We start from the raw sequence: 16,156 nt of genomic DNA on the forward strand, positions 1-16,156 counted from the left end.
GGCAGAACTTCAAGAATGGCTTCCTTAATCTCAGATTTTAGTCGATTTGTGATTTTGGTCAGAATTAACGATTTCCATTAGAATTAGCAATTTCCCATTTTTCACGGAGGAAATACCTGACACGACTTCCCACCTTGAAATTTGTTTTACTCAGGAAAAGATGATAACAGCAACTAGAAACAAGCGTGCATGCAAACAGTGGAAACCTACACTAAACCAAGAGTTACCAAATTCCAATCTCTTGGCAATTGGCATCATAACTAGAAGTGTGTGTAAATACACTGATTAAATACATTGTTGAGAGGCCCAGGTCTATACATTACTGGGGACCACACACCAAGTTGTACACATTTTCCAGAACCACAGTGACACACACAACATACATTATAGTCTCCTGTGTAATTGAGTTAGGTAGGAAGGCCAGGTCTGAGACTTACATGGCACAAGGACTCAGTCCTCCTTTAGAGAAGGCCATCTTGGTCAATTGTGGTGTTGGCAAAGTGTCCCCGCCCATGTGTGCCAGTAGTTACATCTCCTCCCCACAGAGACCCACAGGTTAGCACCACACCTCTCTTTAGGCTTCATCTGCTTTTCTGTGTTGGGGCTACCCAGAATCTTCAGGGTTTTCTGAAGCCTAGATGTCACCATGATGGACTTTAATTGGCCCTAGGCGCTGGTCCTTTGTGAGTGTCCCAGATGATTCTAAGCAGCAAAGCTGAGAACCACTGTAGGCAGCTGACCCCAGGGCCCTGCTGGCCTGAGTCCGCCAATCCCTGCCTCCTTGGGCTCTTTCACTTTGAGAGCTGACTGGATACCCACCTTCCTTCCTCTGCCTTCATCACAAAAAGCTGGAAAAGCAGGCTTGCAGGGAGTCCTTGAATCCAGTCCTGGATCAACTTCCAGAACAAACTGGGAGAAGTCCAGAAAACGCAAGCATTGGCAAAACATAATGAGCTTCTGGAACCCACTGCCTCTTGCGCCAGGGGAATTTAGAAAGCACAGCGAAGGCCCTTGTGGGAATCCAGCTCAGCCTCCTGCTTGTTTTCCATTCACTCAGGAGAGCTGCTTATACGTTCCCCAGTTTCTTCATCTGCAAAAACTGAAAGGTCTGCCTCTGAAAACTTAATTGCATGGCTAGTCAAAGTATTTAAAACAGTGTCCAGCACTTCACAGGGGTTTCACGACGGCAGATATTTAAATAGAATAATGAAGAAACAGCCAGCGCCTGTTCACCGATTCCACTCTAAATTCATAGCAATCACCATATATTGAGCCAGTTTATCCCATTTCCATTCTTTAACTGCTATACAAATATTTGTTACATAATGTCCTCATGTCAGTCAAACTTCAAGATAGTTGGGTGTAGTAATGCATAAAAAATACACGATTCTTCTCTTGACTCCTTGCATATTTTTACTAAATGTGTCACTAGGATATTTATATCAAGAACCTCAAATAATTCACTTTGCTTTCTAGGGGTGGGACAATAAATAAACTAACCTTCAGTTCACCGATGCTACAATTGGGGAACTAAGATGTTTAGGGAGGGAAAAAAAAGCCAAAACAGAGTCCTACCACCACCACAGAGGGAAGAAAGAGGTAAAGAAGCTGTGGAGGACACGTGAGGGAGCTGCTCAAAGAAGCAGCCTGGGCTAGTGGCCTGTCTCCTCACCCTGTGTGCTGCTGTGCGTCCCATTCTGTGTCACACTCTGAGCGACAAATTCTGACTCATCTGCAGTAGCAGATCTGAATTTTGTGAATGGGTTTGCTTGTATCTGTCGAGCACTCACTGCTATCGTAGTGCCCTCCTTGATTCTGCAGCTCAGCCTCCTAACTTCTGCCTCTACTGGATGATTCTCATGCGACTGTTGCAGAAATACCATGACCGGACTGCTCAGAGGATTGCTTGAAAAAACTACAAATGGAGGATATGAAACAGAGACACAACTGTAAGATGGTGATGTGTGTCAACCCAATCTAATGTGGGTTCTTATGAAACTGTACTGAAGATAGAAATACAGCAACAAACAGTATTGGATACGCCTGGTTACCCATCAAAACTGCTCATACTTAATTCCAGAACATTCTTTAAATTAGATTAGCTGTCACGATTCAGCTGTCCGTATTGTCATAGCTGTCTCTGAAACTCCTTCTTCAGACCAGGATTACAGGCACAGCTGAAAAGGCACCATTAGCAGTTTGCAGGCAGTGTAAGACCCTTGCTAGTTCCCCCGAACCCTTTGCCACCTCGGAGCTGTGGAGACCTTTCTCAGTGGTAGAAGAGTGCAGTGAGTGGACATGTAACTGGGTCCATGTCCAGAAGTTCTTGGCTCCCGTAGGAGAGAGGTCCTCAGATCATTCATTTCTGGAGGCAAGTTCCAGATTCCAGGGTTTCCATTAGGTTCACAACTTCTGCCTTCTTGGTTCTAGTTTAGAGCATGGGCCCTGCCAACCTTGCTCACATGAGTGAACTCTGACTTCACCCATTGTTCTCCCTCTTGTGTTTAGTTAGACCAATAACAGATGCTCCATTCACCAAGAGCCAGACACATTCCTTCTTACTGGTGACCATGCAGTAAATGCTGATTTTCTAGGTAACATTATTTTTTTATCTAGTAAGTAACAGCATTCTGGATCTGTGTCCTTCAGCCTGTGACTTTATAGTTCTCTCTGATGGTGGTTAAATGCGTCTTGTCTCCTTGACACTGGGACTGTGTTCTGTGATTAGCTGATGACAGAGGCTGAAACATGAGCAAAGGCTTGAAGCATGCATATGAAGCTCCTGCTTTTGTTTGTAAGGAGAGCATGGCACAGTTATTATGTTCTAATGTGCATCCGAGGTGGCTGAGATTCACAGAGCAGATCTGGCTACAATTGAGTCCACTGCCAAGTTCACCTAGAACCAGCCTACAGACAACTGAGCTTTAGAAGTGACTGCCAAGTTCACTCAGAACCACCCTATGGGCATCTGAGCTAGAAATGTCTAGGTATGACTGTCGGTCCTGAATTTTGAGATGGACAGTTGCACAGACATCTTAAAGCAAAAGATGACTAACATAGCTCTCCTTGAATCTACAGTGAGGCTCAGAGACAAAATGCCTGCCTATAGGGAACTGAGCCATGTGAACAGGGAAGGCCACTAAGAGGAATACTGCTCAGCGTGTTTCCTCTGATGAAGTTTAGATAACCTAAAATTAGCAATTTTTTTGTTTTGTTTTGTTTTTTTTTTTTTTTTTTTTTTTTTTTTTTTTTTTTTTTTGAGACAGGGTTTCTCTGTTTAGCTTTGCGCCTTTCCTGGAACTCACGTTGGAGACCAGGCTAGCCTTGAACTCACAGAGATCCACCTGGCTCTGCCTCCTCCCGAGTGCTGGGATCAAAGGCGTGTGTCACCACCGCCCGGCTAAAAATTAGCAATTTTAAAATGAGAATTTCAGTGCTATTTACTACATTAATACTGTTTTTTATTTATTTATTTTTTTTATTTTTGAGATAGGGTTTCTCTGTGTAGCTTTGTGCCTTTCCTGGATCTCACTCTGTAGCCCAGGCTGACCTCGAATTCACAGAGATCCGCCTGACTCTGCCTCCCGAGTGCTGGGATTAAAGGCATGTGCCACCACTGCCCAGATAATACTGTTTTTATAAAGGGCACCTATAACTCTCAAATTTCATTGTCTAAAACAGAACTCATACCCATTGAGAAGTCCCTCCAAACTTCTCTCTCCTGTCAATTCTTGCTAACATCAATCTATTTTTGATTTTTTCTTTTTTCATAGATTTACTTGTTGATATATAATAGATAATTTCTTTCCTCAAATTTATATGCTGAAGCTCCAATATCTCACATGGCTGCTCTGAAAATAGGGTCTCTGAGGAGGTAATTAAGATGAACCAGATCTGGGGGTGGGGTCTAGAGTCAGGAGAAGTGATGTTCTTTATAGAGGACCAGAACCCAATCATGCTGACTCTCTGGTATCAGATTTCCCACCTGCACGTCTGTAAGGAACCATACCCAGCTATTGAAGCCATTCAGTATTCAAATTGTGTGTGTGTGTGTGTGTGTGTGTGTGTGTGTGTGTGTGTGTCTAAGTTATTCACAAACCTATTCTATTTGGATCCTCGTATTAGGGAGGTCATATAAAACAGGGACTCTGTAGATATGTTTTCAAGGTTTATCCATATTTATTTCTTTTTATGGTTGAATAATGCTATACTGCATGGTACCTCCCAACAGGTTGTCTCTCCATCCTTTGGTGGACACTTGAGTTGGTTCCACTCTTTGGTTACTGTGAACAAGGTGGCTACAAACATTTGTGTACAAGGTTTGTTTGAACATCTGTTTCCAGTTTTGAGGGGTATATCCCAGGAGTGGAATTGTAGACCCGTGAAGATTTGTGTGACTCTGGATGTCTGATGCTCCACAACCAAGACTGTTTCCAGGTTCACACATAGGAGTCCTTCCTTGAATCCCACAAGACCAGCCCAAAATAATTCAGTAATTTAGAACACTTCATCACTTTACAACAGACATGTCTCTTGATGCCAGAGCTCACTGCTGTTACTGATACCTTACAGAAGAACCTAAACTAAAGAAGGATTAAATAAGGAAAATGAAATCAAAACTCTCCTTCAGTGTTTTCCAGAGGGCCGTTCAGGCTCCTCTAGACAGCCATCATCCAGGTGACTCTCTTGATCAGGAATTGAAATCTGGATTCACAGTAAGACCCTTGATGACAATGTCACTTACCTTTGGGACCAAGCAGCATAGGACCTTGCATTTAGGGCATATTCCAACTCAAAACGGCTCCTTAAAGCTGCCACGTGGCTCCGGCCAGGCCCTCCCCGGCTCACCAGGCAATCAGAGGAAGAGGAAGGCGACAGAGAACCACTGCTGTTACTTGAGGCAGGAGACATGAGCTGGATGGAGAAAGCATGAAAGGCCTTGTTTACTCACTCCAGCAGGAGCCTGTACTGGAACTTCCTATCTGAGGGCTTCTTCTAGTTGAATTTCATTCTTCTCCATTTGCTTCTGGCTTTTCCCTTCACCCTCTGGTGGTAAGACCTGCTTAGCTTGATCTACTTTTTGACCCATTTCTATTTTGCTAGCTGGTATTATCCTTATTTCCATCTTCCTCAAAACACAGTAAGCCCAAATTAAATTTATAAAATGTTATTTAGATGATTATTATTTGATGACCCAAAGATTCACCACATTCTTCACTGTAGTGATAAGATTCATGGCAAAACTCCTTTCAGTTATAGCTAAATCTTTTCCCATGATACAACATGGGTTTACACACTTAGTTTCCTCTCCTGCTATGGTGATAAGATACTCTGTCAAGTTTTTGTTTTAGCTCACAGTTCAAAGTATAGTCCATCTTGGTGGGGAATTCGGGCAGCATGAGCTTAAAGCAGTTGTGAGATTGCACCCAGAATCAGGAAACAGTAATGATGCATTGTGGTGATATATTGTTTGTAATCTAGGAAATAAAGCTTGTCTGAAGATCAGAGGACAGAGCCACCCACAGAGTTAGCCGTAGAGGTCAGGCAGTGGTGGCACACACCTTTAATCTTAGCACTTGGGAGGCAGAGGCAGAGATTCATCTGGATCTCTGTGAGTTCAAGGCCATGCTAGGCTACAAGAGAAACAGAGATAGGCAGTGGTGTGGTGGTATTGTGTTTCCCAAAATATTGTGTACCTTAATAAACTTATCTGGGGTCAGAGAACAGAAAAGCCACAAGATACTTAGGCTAGAAAATGTTAGCACACGCCTTTAATCCTAGCATTCCAGAGACAGAAATTCCTCTGGATCTCTGTGAGTTCAAGGCCGCATTGGAAACAGACAGGCATGGTGACTCACGCCTTTAATCCCAGGGAGTAGTGGTAGAAAGCAGAAAGGTTTATAAGGCGTGAGGACCAGAAACTAAAGGCATTTGCCTGGTTAGGCATTTGGCTGGTTAAGCTTTCAGGCTTTGGAGCAACACAGTTCAGCTGAGATTCATTCTGGATGAGGACTCAGAGGCTTCCAGTCTGAGGAAACAGGACCAGCTGAGGAACTGGCAAGGTGAGATAGCTGTGGCTTGTTCTGTCTCTGATCTACCAGCATTGACCCCAATAACTGGCCTCAGGTTGGATTTTATTAATAAGAACTTTTAAGATTCATGCTACACAGTGGTGGCACACACCTTTAATGCCAGCACTTGGAATAAGATTGAGACAGGAAGTGATATGGCTGGGCAGAGAAAGGAATATAAGGCAGGAGGAGACAGGAACTCGGGCTTCTTTCTGGCTGAGGAGTTGATGAGGTAAGAGGTGGTGTCTGTGGCTTGCTCTGTTTCTCTGATCTCTCAGCTGTCACCCTGACATCTGACTCCTGGTTTTTATTAGAAGACCATTTAGGATTCGTGCAACAGGGCACTCTGCTTGACTCACTTTCTCCACTTTATACCTTCTAGGATCTCAATTCAGGGAAGGGTTTCATCCACAATTGAAATGGGTTTTCCCATATCAATTAACACAATCAAGATGATCAAGACAATCCCCCAGATACATGCCCAGACATCCATTTCCCAAGTGACTTTAGATCCTATCAAGCTGACAACATCAACTGTCATACACACTTTTGTAAGAATACACCCATTTTGTAAGATGGAGCATGATTTGATATCTGGTAAATGGACCAATCTCGTTGCTGACTGGTGGTCCTTAGGATCTTTGAAAATAGCCCTTGGGCTCATGGTAATTCTCTCAACCTCTTGGTAAAAATCCCTGGTTCCTTCAAATGCTCTTCATAATATAGAATTTCAACTTCTTCAGCATTCTGAAGACCCCCCACTATAATGCAAGTGGCAGTTTTCATTCTTCTTTAAAGACTGAGAGTTCAGTTGGGTCCTCTTTTGTTTGGTCATCTCAGAGCAGGGGCGGTCAGATCTTTTGTTCTGCCACAAGTGAGTCTCCTCACATTGTAGCTGCCTCTGGGCTTATTCTAGCACTAACACAGTGATCTGGAGACTGTGGCCCTAGTCCATCCTTTTACTGTTTTTTCTACGCCTCTGGGAAGAACAGTATTTCATTCCTTTCAAATTTTTTATTGTTAGACATGTGTATTATTTCCTTTTCCAAGATATTCTAGATTCTTGCCTTAAAATGTTTCCTAACCCTCTCAACATTGTCACATTTGCCAATGTGACCAGCAGGTAGGTCTCCTTTGACCCTAGTGTCAGCCAGACTGAAAAATGAAATCCATAGTAGGGAAGATAGAGCCATATGGGATCCCACAAGCCTGGATCATTAATTAGTGTTACCTGTCCAGTGAACTCTCTTTGCGTAAGGTGCTTTATCTTTTCTGCTAGGGAAGAGTGCCCCTGAAGTCCTGATCAATGTAACTAAACAAGCTTGTTTTATAGATCCTTTCATTGCCCCTGTTTGGGAGTGTCTTATTTAGGGTTTCGATTGCTGTAAGGTAACATCATCATCAAAAAGGAAGTTGGGGAGGAAAGGGTTTATGTGCCTTGCACTTCCATATTGTTGTCCATCATTGTTGCTGGCTCACAGCTGGGGTCCTGCTGTCTCTGATCCCAGGGGCAGGGGTGAGCAGACACAGAGTCAATGACATAGACTCTGGAAGCTGCAAGCAAGCTCTCATTTATTAAAGGGCTGAGGTTTGTATATGTGGAGTTGTGGCAGGCTCTGCTCCTAGCTACTGTGACATTTCTCGGTTGGCTCTGGGGCTGCACGTCATCAACATCCAGTTCGGAGTTTATGGGTCAGGTTTCCTCTGGCCAGAGTGCTCTCTGCTCATGTCATGGCTCTTTGTTTGCTTGAGGCATGGCCCAGTGCTTTCAGCCTTACTCACCTTATATCACCCTTTTTATTTTATTTTGTCCCTTCTAGTGTCAGCCTTACTCACCTCACATCACTGAAGGAATTCAGGGCAAGAACTCAAACAGGGCAGAAACCTGGAGACAGGAGTTGATGCAGAGACCATGGAGGGGTGCTGCTTACTAGCTTGCTACTCTTGGCTTGCTCAGCCTGCTTTCTCATAGAACCTAGGACCACCACGCCAGGGATGGAACCATCTGCAATAGCCTGGGCCCTCCCCCATCAATCACTAATTAAGAAAATGCCTTACAGCTGGATCTTATGGAGGCAGTTTTCTCAATTTAATTTCCTTTCCCATAACTCTAGTTTGTGTGTCAAGTTGACATAAGATGAGCCAGCACATGGGGTAATTCCCACTCCCATCGGATGATCTATAGTTCTAGGCTAGGAACAACCTTGTCTGGTTGAACTCCAAGATTCATATAATAGGATACTTGGAGCTCAGACCCTGAAGGTGTCTTGTAACAGCCAAGTCCATCTAGAAGATGCTCTTGTCAGTAAGAGTCCTGCAACACAGGCACTACTCTCCCCATATCCATGACTTTCTGTATGTCAGGAGAAGGACGCCCCCCTCTCAGTGAAAGCCTTCCTCTCCAGCAGTTTCTGTGAAGAATGAGAGAGAAGACGAGTGTCTGCCATCCTGGAAGTATTTCCCAATAGACCACACTCCAGGGGCTCTGAGCTGAGACGCATTTTAAGGAAGAAAATGTTTCTTGTGCTCGTCTTGATTTTGCTGTGCTGGCTCAGGTAGACATGCCTCATTGCTTCGACCCCTCTGCCTTCATGCGCACGGACCACAGTCCTGTGTCCAGTCCTCTCCCCCTCCTATGTGCACGGACCACAGTCCTGTGTCCAGTCCTCTCCCCCTCCTATGCATTTGAAATATACTATTTTTGAATAGGTGCTTCCATTTTAGCTTTTCTGCCCATTTTTAAATGCTATTTCATGACCAGGTGTACAGCAAATTAGGACAATTATGGAGAAAATTAAAGCAAACAGCGCCTTGATATGAAGGGAATTTTTCCCATTAGCCTGATCCCCAGGATCTATCACTCTATGTCCTGTTAAGGCCATGCCATCCAGTGGGTTTGTGCACTGTGTGAGATACTGCTTCCTTCCTCACTGAACACAAATGGACAAGGGCATAGACTTCTAGCTGGCTCTTCACTTGTGTACAAATTGTAGAAAAAAATGATTAAATATTTGCCTTCCAATATGTTTGTTATATTTATAATTTTAAAGATTTGTTTTATTTATTTGCCTGTGTGGTCTATGGTGTGTGTGTGTGTGTGTGTGTGTGTGTGTGTGTGTGTGTGTGTGTGTGTGTGTGTGTATGTTCCTGTGAGCCCACAGAGGCCAAAAATTTGCTGGCTACCTTGTAGCTGGAGTTACAGAAGTTGCAAGCTGCCTGGCGTAGGTGCTGGGATCTAGATTCTGGTCCTCTGACAGGGCAGGAAGCACTCTTAGCCTCTGAAATATCTCTCTAGCCCCTACTCTTTCATTTTTAAAAAATATATCTAATTTTAAACTCAGCATGGCTGTGACCATTCTCTGGCCTGCTCACTTTTGGAAACACTAAAAGTTGATAAGAATTCGCCTCTGGCCTGGAAGCAGCAGCAGAGACTGTTCTTTGTCAGCGGGTCACCGACCAATGGGCTGCACAGTTGCTTTCTTTAAGCACCAGCTCCCTCTGCTCCCTGACAGCCTGGGCCGCCTCTCTAGCAGGGATGACGTGTTACAGAGAGACTCTGATGCTGTTCCCTTTGTCTACCAGACCCTTGAGGCACTGTACCCCAAGACACTTACTCAGGAATTTCATGCCCTGAGGAAAAAATTCTGAAGCCTGGGACCAGCCAAGGGGGTTCTTGGATCCCAAAAGGAGGAAAGAGAGTTCAATACCATTCTGACAAGTTGTAAGATTGCTTTGTAGGACTACCACTGACTAGCTCTTACATTTAAACTCAGCCCATTTCTGTTAATCTATATTTTGCCATGTGTTCCATGGCTCTACCTGTGTGCTGTTACATGCTGCTCCCTGGACTAGATAGTTATAATTATAGTTTTCCTTGGTTATGATAAAAGATAAATTAGATATGAAACTTGAGATTCACAAACATAGGATAGAATGTTTTCTTTAATTTTGCCAAATACAAATAGACTAGATATTATAACTGTAATTCTTGCTTGATAACTCTTTTATTATATGTAATTATACTATGTTAAAGTTGAAATCTTCCTTTTTGATTAGACAGAAAAGGGGAGGTGCTGTGGGATGTTCTGTATGCTGTAAATATGTGTTTCTCTGATTGGTTGATAAATAAAATGCTGATTGGCCAGTAGCCAGGCAGGAAGTATAGGCAGGATAAGCAGACAAGGAGAATTCTGGGAAGAGGAAGGCTGAGTCAGGAGACACCAGCCCACTGTCCAGGGAGCAGCATGTAATGGCACACAGGTAAAGCCATGGAACATGTGGCAACATATAGATTAACAGAGCTGATGGCCGAACAGTTTTAATTGAAAAAAAAAAAAAAGATTGCTTTGTAGGAGACTTGAGTTTAGACAGTGGTGGTGGTTGGGATCATAGTTTGTCCCAGGTTGGTTAGTTAGGAACACTTCCCGCCCTGCGGTTCGACCTGAGCTTCACGTTAGGAGCACCAGAAGAACAACAGGGTGAAGGTGTCCCCGACCTCCTCCTTCCAGTGAACCACTGCGGGCAGTTCTCCTCTTATGCTTTCATTTGCGTACTTAGTTGGCTGTTAGCACCCTATGATGCAGCCTCTGGCCCTGGTGATGCTTCGGGCATTTTTTAAAACAGACATTTCAGCAGGTCAAATGCTTACCTCCACATTGCACAGACACTCTTCCAGCTTCCTCACGACTTCAGAAAACTCGGGTCTTCCCTGTAAAACAAGAAAAGACTATTTTTCTCCCTTAAGAACAAAATAAAGGAAACTCTTCAGGTTTGAAAATTGAGTATTTGCATTTGTAAAGAATGAGATTAGCAATAAAGTATATTTTTATTTAAAATGTACTTGTATTGAAGGGCTAATTGAATGCACATTTACTGTTCATGGAGGGATGTTGAGTCTTTCTGTGATAAGAGTTTCAAGTCAGAATTTGGAACTACATTCAGATAATGAAATAGTGGAAAATCTTTAATTAGCTCTGCATGTTTTTAAATGGCAGGGTTTCTTCTTCAAAATGAAAGAATAAATGTGAATGCTGAAAACTATTAACTATCTTGACGCCTTACAATGTGCTTGCTGTCCACATCCCCAGGGAAAGAATCCCTGGCTCTCATTTTGTAATTAGCTTCTGGGCAGGCATCTCAGATTTACAACTAAGGCCAAGGTAGGAGCCTCACGACTATGCCCTACTTTTGAGTTTAGACTTTTAGCTTCAAAAACTGCCATCGAAGATATTGGCTATTATGAACTTCAAAGTCATATAAGTTTAGCTAAGTGGTTATTGTGTCTTTTTATATTTCAAGCCTTGTTCAAGTTGTAAGGGATATAAAAATGAATGAGGACCTACAGGAAAAATTCTTGAAATCTTGGGGAATGTTGGTCTCTTTTAAAGAAATAATGTTTCCTTGCGTGGGATACTAAGGGCTGTGCACCCCACCACTTCTCCCTTTATGAGAGTTTCACTGCCAGGAGGGGGAGAGGTCGATTGAATGTGTAGGCTCAGAGGCCAGCTAATTTAGAATCTTAGCAGAACAATTTCTCCCTCTCTATCTAGTCCTCCCCCGAGGACACTGTTTGCTCCAGAGCCCTCACTAGTGGGAGCTGCTCTGTATAGTGGTTCTACTCTTCCGAGTTGGTGGGCTGGCGGCAGGGTGGCTGACCAGCTGGGTCTTCTTGCTGCTGTTTCTCATTGTATCGACTTCTCCCTTCAGTGCTTCATATTATCATCCCTTCCACATAGTCAGTCTCCTTTCTTTGAAGTTTTAATGACTGGTTTACAGTCAGGCTCTGTACTCTCTGTACCCTTAAGTGTACATGCAGAAAGTCCTCACTACCCAGGCCTTCCCCAGTGACCATTCACATGGTCACTCACTCTGGGGTCCTATCTGAGTCTGATGAAAAGTGCTACGGGTTCTTCCCTGCTCTCCACTCTCCTCCATCATTACACAGTCTATGCTCCTTCCCTTCCTTTGTGTGCTTCAGAATTTTAGTTGTAGAACGTTAATTCCAATACTCTTGGACACTGTGGTTCTCCAAAGTCATCCTACCAGTAAAGACAAAACCTTTTTTTGAGACGTGTTTGATTGGTCCTCGGACCCCACACATCCCTCTAACTCGCCCTCTCCCGTACGCTGTCTTACCCACTTTGCCCATCCCTCTTGTTGTCTTATATCTCACCTTAGTCATTAGTCATTAGTCATTAGTCCCATCTACAAAGTCCCAACTCCCTTACTCTTTCTTGTCTTTGAATTCTCTTAAAAACGATGCCAACCTTACTTAAATCTATACTGACTAGTCTTAGCATCTTAACACTTTAACCCCAGCTGGCCTCTGGCACGGCTGAGTGAGCCTCATCCTTACTTCTCTCCTATGCTGTCACATCTTGCGAACTCTTCCTAATTCTCTAGCTCCCAGCATGGCATCTCCCTCCCTCCTGCTTAAACTTCACACAGCTTCCCTCCCCTTTTGTTTCCAAGGAGAGACGGACTTGCCTACTTTTAACTGTAACTAACGTTTTCATTTGTGTGCTCTCCCAGGAATTCTCCCCACTGTGTGTTTTACCTGATAGTGTTCTGCCCGTATGTTCATCCCTACTATCCTACAGATGTAGGGTGTTTTCTCCCATTTAAAAATAAGCAACAAAATAAGAATCACATGTGGACTCTTTCAAGGATCCACTCCATTTTATCTGCTCACTGTAGCAGTTCTTTCTCATTGGGATCCCCAGCCTGCAAATAATAACATGGAGACTTCTCTTTTTTTTTTTTTTTTTTTTTGGTTTTTCGAGACAGGGTTTCTCTGTGTAGCTTTGCACCTTTCCTGGATCTTGCTCTGTAGACCAGGCTGGCCTCAAACTCACAAAGATCTGCCTGCCTCTGCCTCCGGAGTGCTGGGATTAAAGGTGTGCGCCACCACTGCCCGGTGGAATGGCCTATGCTCTTTTTTTTTTTTTTTTGAGCTGAGGATCGAACCCAGGGCCTTGCACTTGCTAGGCAAGCACTCTACCACTGAGCAAAATCCCCAACCCGATGGAGACTTCTTATTAATTATGAAAGCTTGGCCTTTAGCTTAGGTTTATCCCCAACTAGCTCTTACAACTTAAATTAACTTGCTTCTATTAATCTACATTCTACCATGTGGCTTTTTACCTCTTCTCCATCTCTCTATGCCCCACTTGTTCTGCATCTCCTGGAGTCTCCTGCATGTCTAGATTCTTCTTCCCAGTCTCTCTCTCCCTGCCTGGAAGTCCCACCTAGACTTCCTGCTTAGCTACTGGCCATTCAGATCTTCATTACAGAAATTACAGCAATACATCTTCACGCAGTGTACAAATATCCCGTAACAGCTCACTTACCTGCAAGATGCACTGAGAAGTGTTTTATCCTGCTATCTTTAAACACCTCACACCTTCACCCCAATCGTGCTTTCTCCTCAACACCTTACTAGAATTGTTCTTGGGAGAACAAACACTTGCTTTTTGCTAAAATCAATGGTAAGTTTTAACATTCATCTTACTTGTTACAGCATTAAATATATTCCTTTGTCCCTAATACATCTTTTCAGTTGACTTTGAAGCCATTGTCTCAGGTTTTGGTACCTTGGTTCTCTTCTTTTTCTCAAAATTTTGAATTTCCCCAGGACAATTCTAATTTGAGTCAGTTTTTTGATGAATTGGCAGCTTTGTGTCTGTAACGAACAACTCCAGGCTTCCTACCTCTAGATACTACACATACAGTTGAGTGTCCTTAATCTTTCCCATTTCAGTCAATGACAACTATGTCTACCTACTGAGACCCTAAAGCAGAGAATGGTCTTTGACTTCTGTCTTTACTGTGTCTGCATTCAGTACACTGTGAAATTATACAGTTTCTCCTTCAATGTTTATCCAAAACCTCCATGATCAAGTAGCTTATGCTAGATAAACCTGCCTACAGATAAATACTGTAAGCACTAGAAAAATGTAAAGAAGATCCCAGAGCATGGGCAAACCAGGTAGGACCTAAAGGAGGTGGTCACTCAGCGGGGAGGAAGGACACGAAGGAAGTCATACGCTTTTGTTCTTTTAGTCATAGCACTGTTCTGAGGGTAGATACCCATCACAGGAATTTAAACTCCTATAGTTTGTTTGAGTAATCAGAGGGCAGAATTCAGATCCATCATAATACAATGTCCATTGCAATATAACAAATGGTTCTGTGAGTCTTTAGCAAAACGTATGGTTTTATTGTTGTCAGTTTTACCTTGTTTCTATGGGTCATAAGCACAGCACAGATTAGCTTGGTCCTTTCCTCAGAGTCTTATCATACTGAAATCAAGGTGCTGGATACCAATGAGACTCTTATTTGAGGTGCAGTGGTTACCTCCAAGACTATTGGTGGTTGGTAGAATGCATTTTCCTATGCTTGTGTGACTCGTGTCCTTGCTTTCATAATATATTGCTCAGGAATGGCCTTAAACTTTCAGAGGATTCCCACAGCTACCTGACATGGGTAGTTCACAAGACAGATGCTTGGGTTTCTCCTGGCCAGCATGGGCTCATGTCCCTGAGTGAATCCTCTGACCTGCTATAAATAATCGCTGCACCCGAGTGGATCATCCCCTACAGGACATTCCTCTAGCATATGACAGAAGAGAATCATAGATGTAACATCTCATCTCCACATGTTCTGTCCACACTCCTGGAGAGGGGTCATGTATATGTATACAACAGATGAGAATCTTATGGGTCATTTTAGAATCCTGCCTATCATAAGCAGGTAGTAGAGATCAAAAAGATCCTAGGGTAAGAAACTCCAAGATCCTGTGTGAACTACCTAAACCTCTGCATAAGCCCTGAACTACACACATGGGCAATACTCTGTTGCCTAGTAAGGCCACAGAAATGAGCTGAGGTCACATTTATAGCTCATAAGGCCTAATTCTGGATATTTTCTCACTGTACAGTTTTCTGACTTTTATGTTCAGCCTGGAGAAAACTGCCACACTCTGCAGATCCAACTAATAAACTACATCCCTTGGTGTCCAAGCGATTCCACAAAATCGCTTTCCATCTTTTACTAGATTTGTCTCAGTTTTCCTTAGAACTAGGTGAATACACGTCGATACCACTAGCCACAAGGTATTTTGAAAGTGAGTAATGTTTTATTTATTCTTGCAGATTTAGCGTTGTCTACCAGATTGATTTGAGTTTACTTTTGTTAAGTCAAATTATATCATTAGAATAACAAATTCATCTTCAACCTACCTACCTCTCTACTGTTAAAGCCACATCTGGTCCTGCTGACATCATCACAATCGTCTCCTATTAGTGCAGCTTCTCCACTTGTTTATCTTGTGATCCAGACACAGTCAAGGTAATCACTTAAGCATGCACCTCAGATCAAGCAATACTTCCCACAAAAGCCTGTAATCATGTCCCATTTCATTTGCATAAGTGAAACACGAAGTCCCTGTTTTCTTCTCTAAGGCACACAGCACCCTGTCATGTGATCTCTGACCGACCCTTCCTCTTGCATATTCCCATCAGGCCACACTAAACGTGTGTGGGGCTCATCACATCCATCCAAAGCATTTGATCTGTGTGGTCTACCACACCCCTTGTGTGTGGCTCAGTCCTCCCTCAGGTGGATGTGGTTCACCATACCCCTCATGTGAGGTGACTCTACCATCATATATGGTCTACCACATCCTCACGTGAAATCTACCGCACCTCTCATCCACATGAAACACCTATTTTCATGTGTACTTGTTTGATGCATTTTTCATTGCATAAGATGGAAACCCAATGAGCCAGGGCTCCACCTACGTCTCCATCTACAACATATAAGGGCCATGATCAGGGCCATGATCTGAAAAATTTACTAAAACCCTTACTGAAACAGTAATTGGATTAACAACTCCCACTCCACCCTCATAGGGGGTCCACTCCACCCTTATGGGTGGTCTACTGCACCCTCATGTGGGGTCCACCACACCCCTCATGTGAAGTCTGTCACACCCTCCATGTACAGCCCACCACATCCCTCAGACAGGTCCACTCCGCCCTCATGTAAAGTCACTACACCCTTCTTGTGGGATTGACCCCACCTAC

At 43.4% G+C, this 16,156-nt stretch overlaps 1 protein-coding gene across 1 annotated transcript in view; it reads right to left on the reverse strand.

Annotated features, from left to right (window-relative positions):
• Window positions 1-16,156, reverse strand: part of Tnni3k (TNNI3 interacting kinase) — a 268,692-nt gene that overhangs the window by 39,356 nt on the left and 213,180 nt on the right. The window contains exons 22-23 of the mRNA XM_052730298.1: window positions 10,720-10,779; window positions 4,745-4,914 (exon numbers count right to left, since the gene is read on the reverse strand). Of these exons, the coding sequence (XP_052586258.1) occupies window positions 4,745-4,914; window positions 10,720-10,779 (230 nt within the window). The remainder of the gene's footprint in view (window positions 1-4,744; window positions 4,915-10,719; window positions 10,780-16,156) is intronic.

The sequence above is a fragment of the Peromyscus californicus genome, unplaced genomic scaffold (assembly GCF_007827085.1).
Source record: "Peromyscus californicus insignis strain IS unplaced genomic scaffold, ASM782708v3 Scaffold_9__1_contigs__length_137607984, whole genome shotgun sequence".
Lineage (NCBI taxonomy): Eukaryota > Metazoa > Chordata > Mammalia > Rodentia > Cricetidae > Peromyscus > Peromyscus californicus.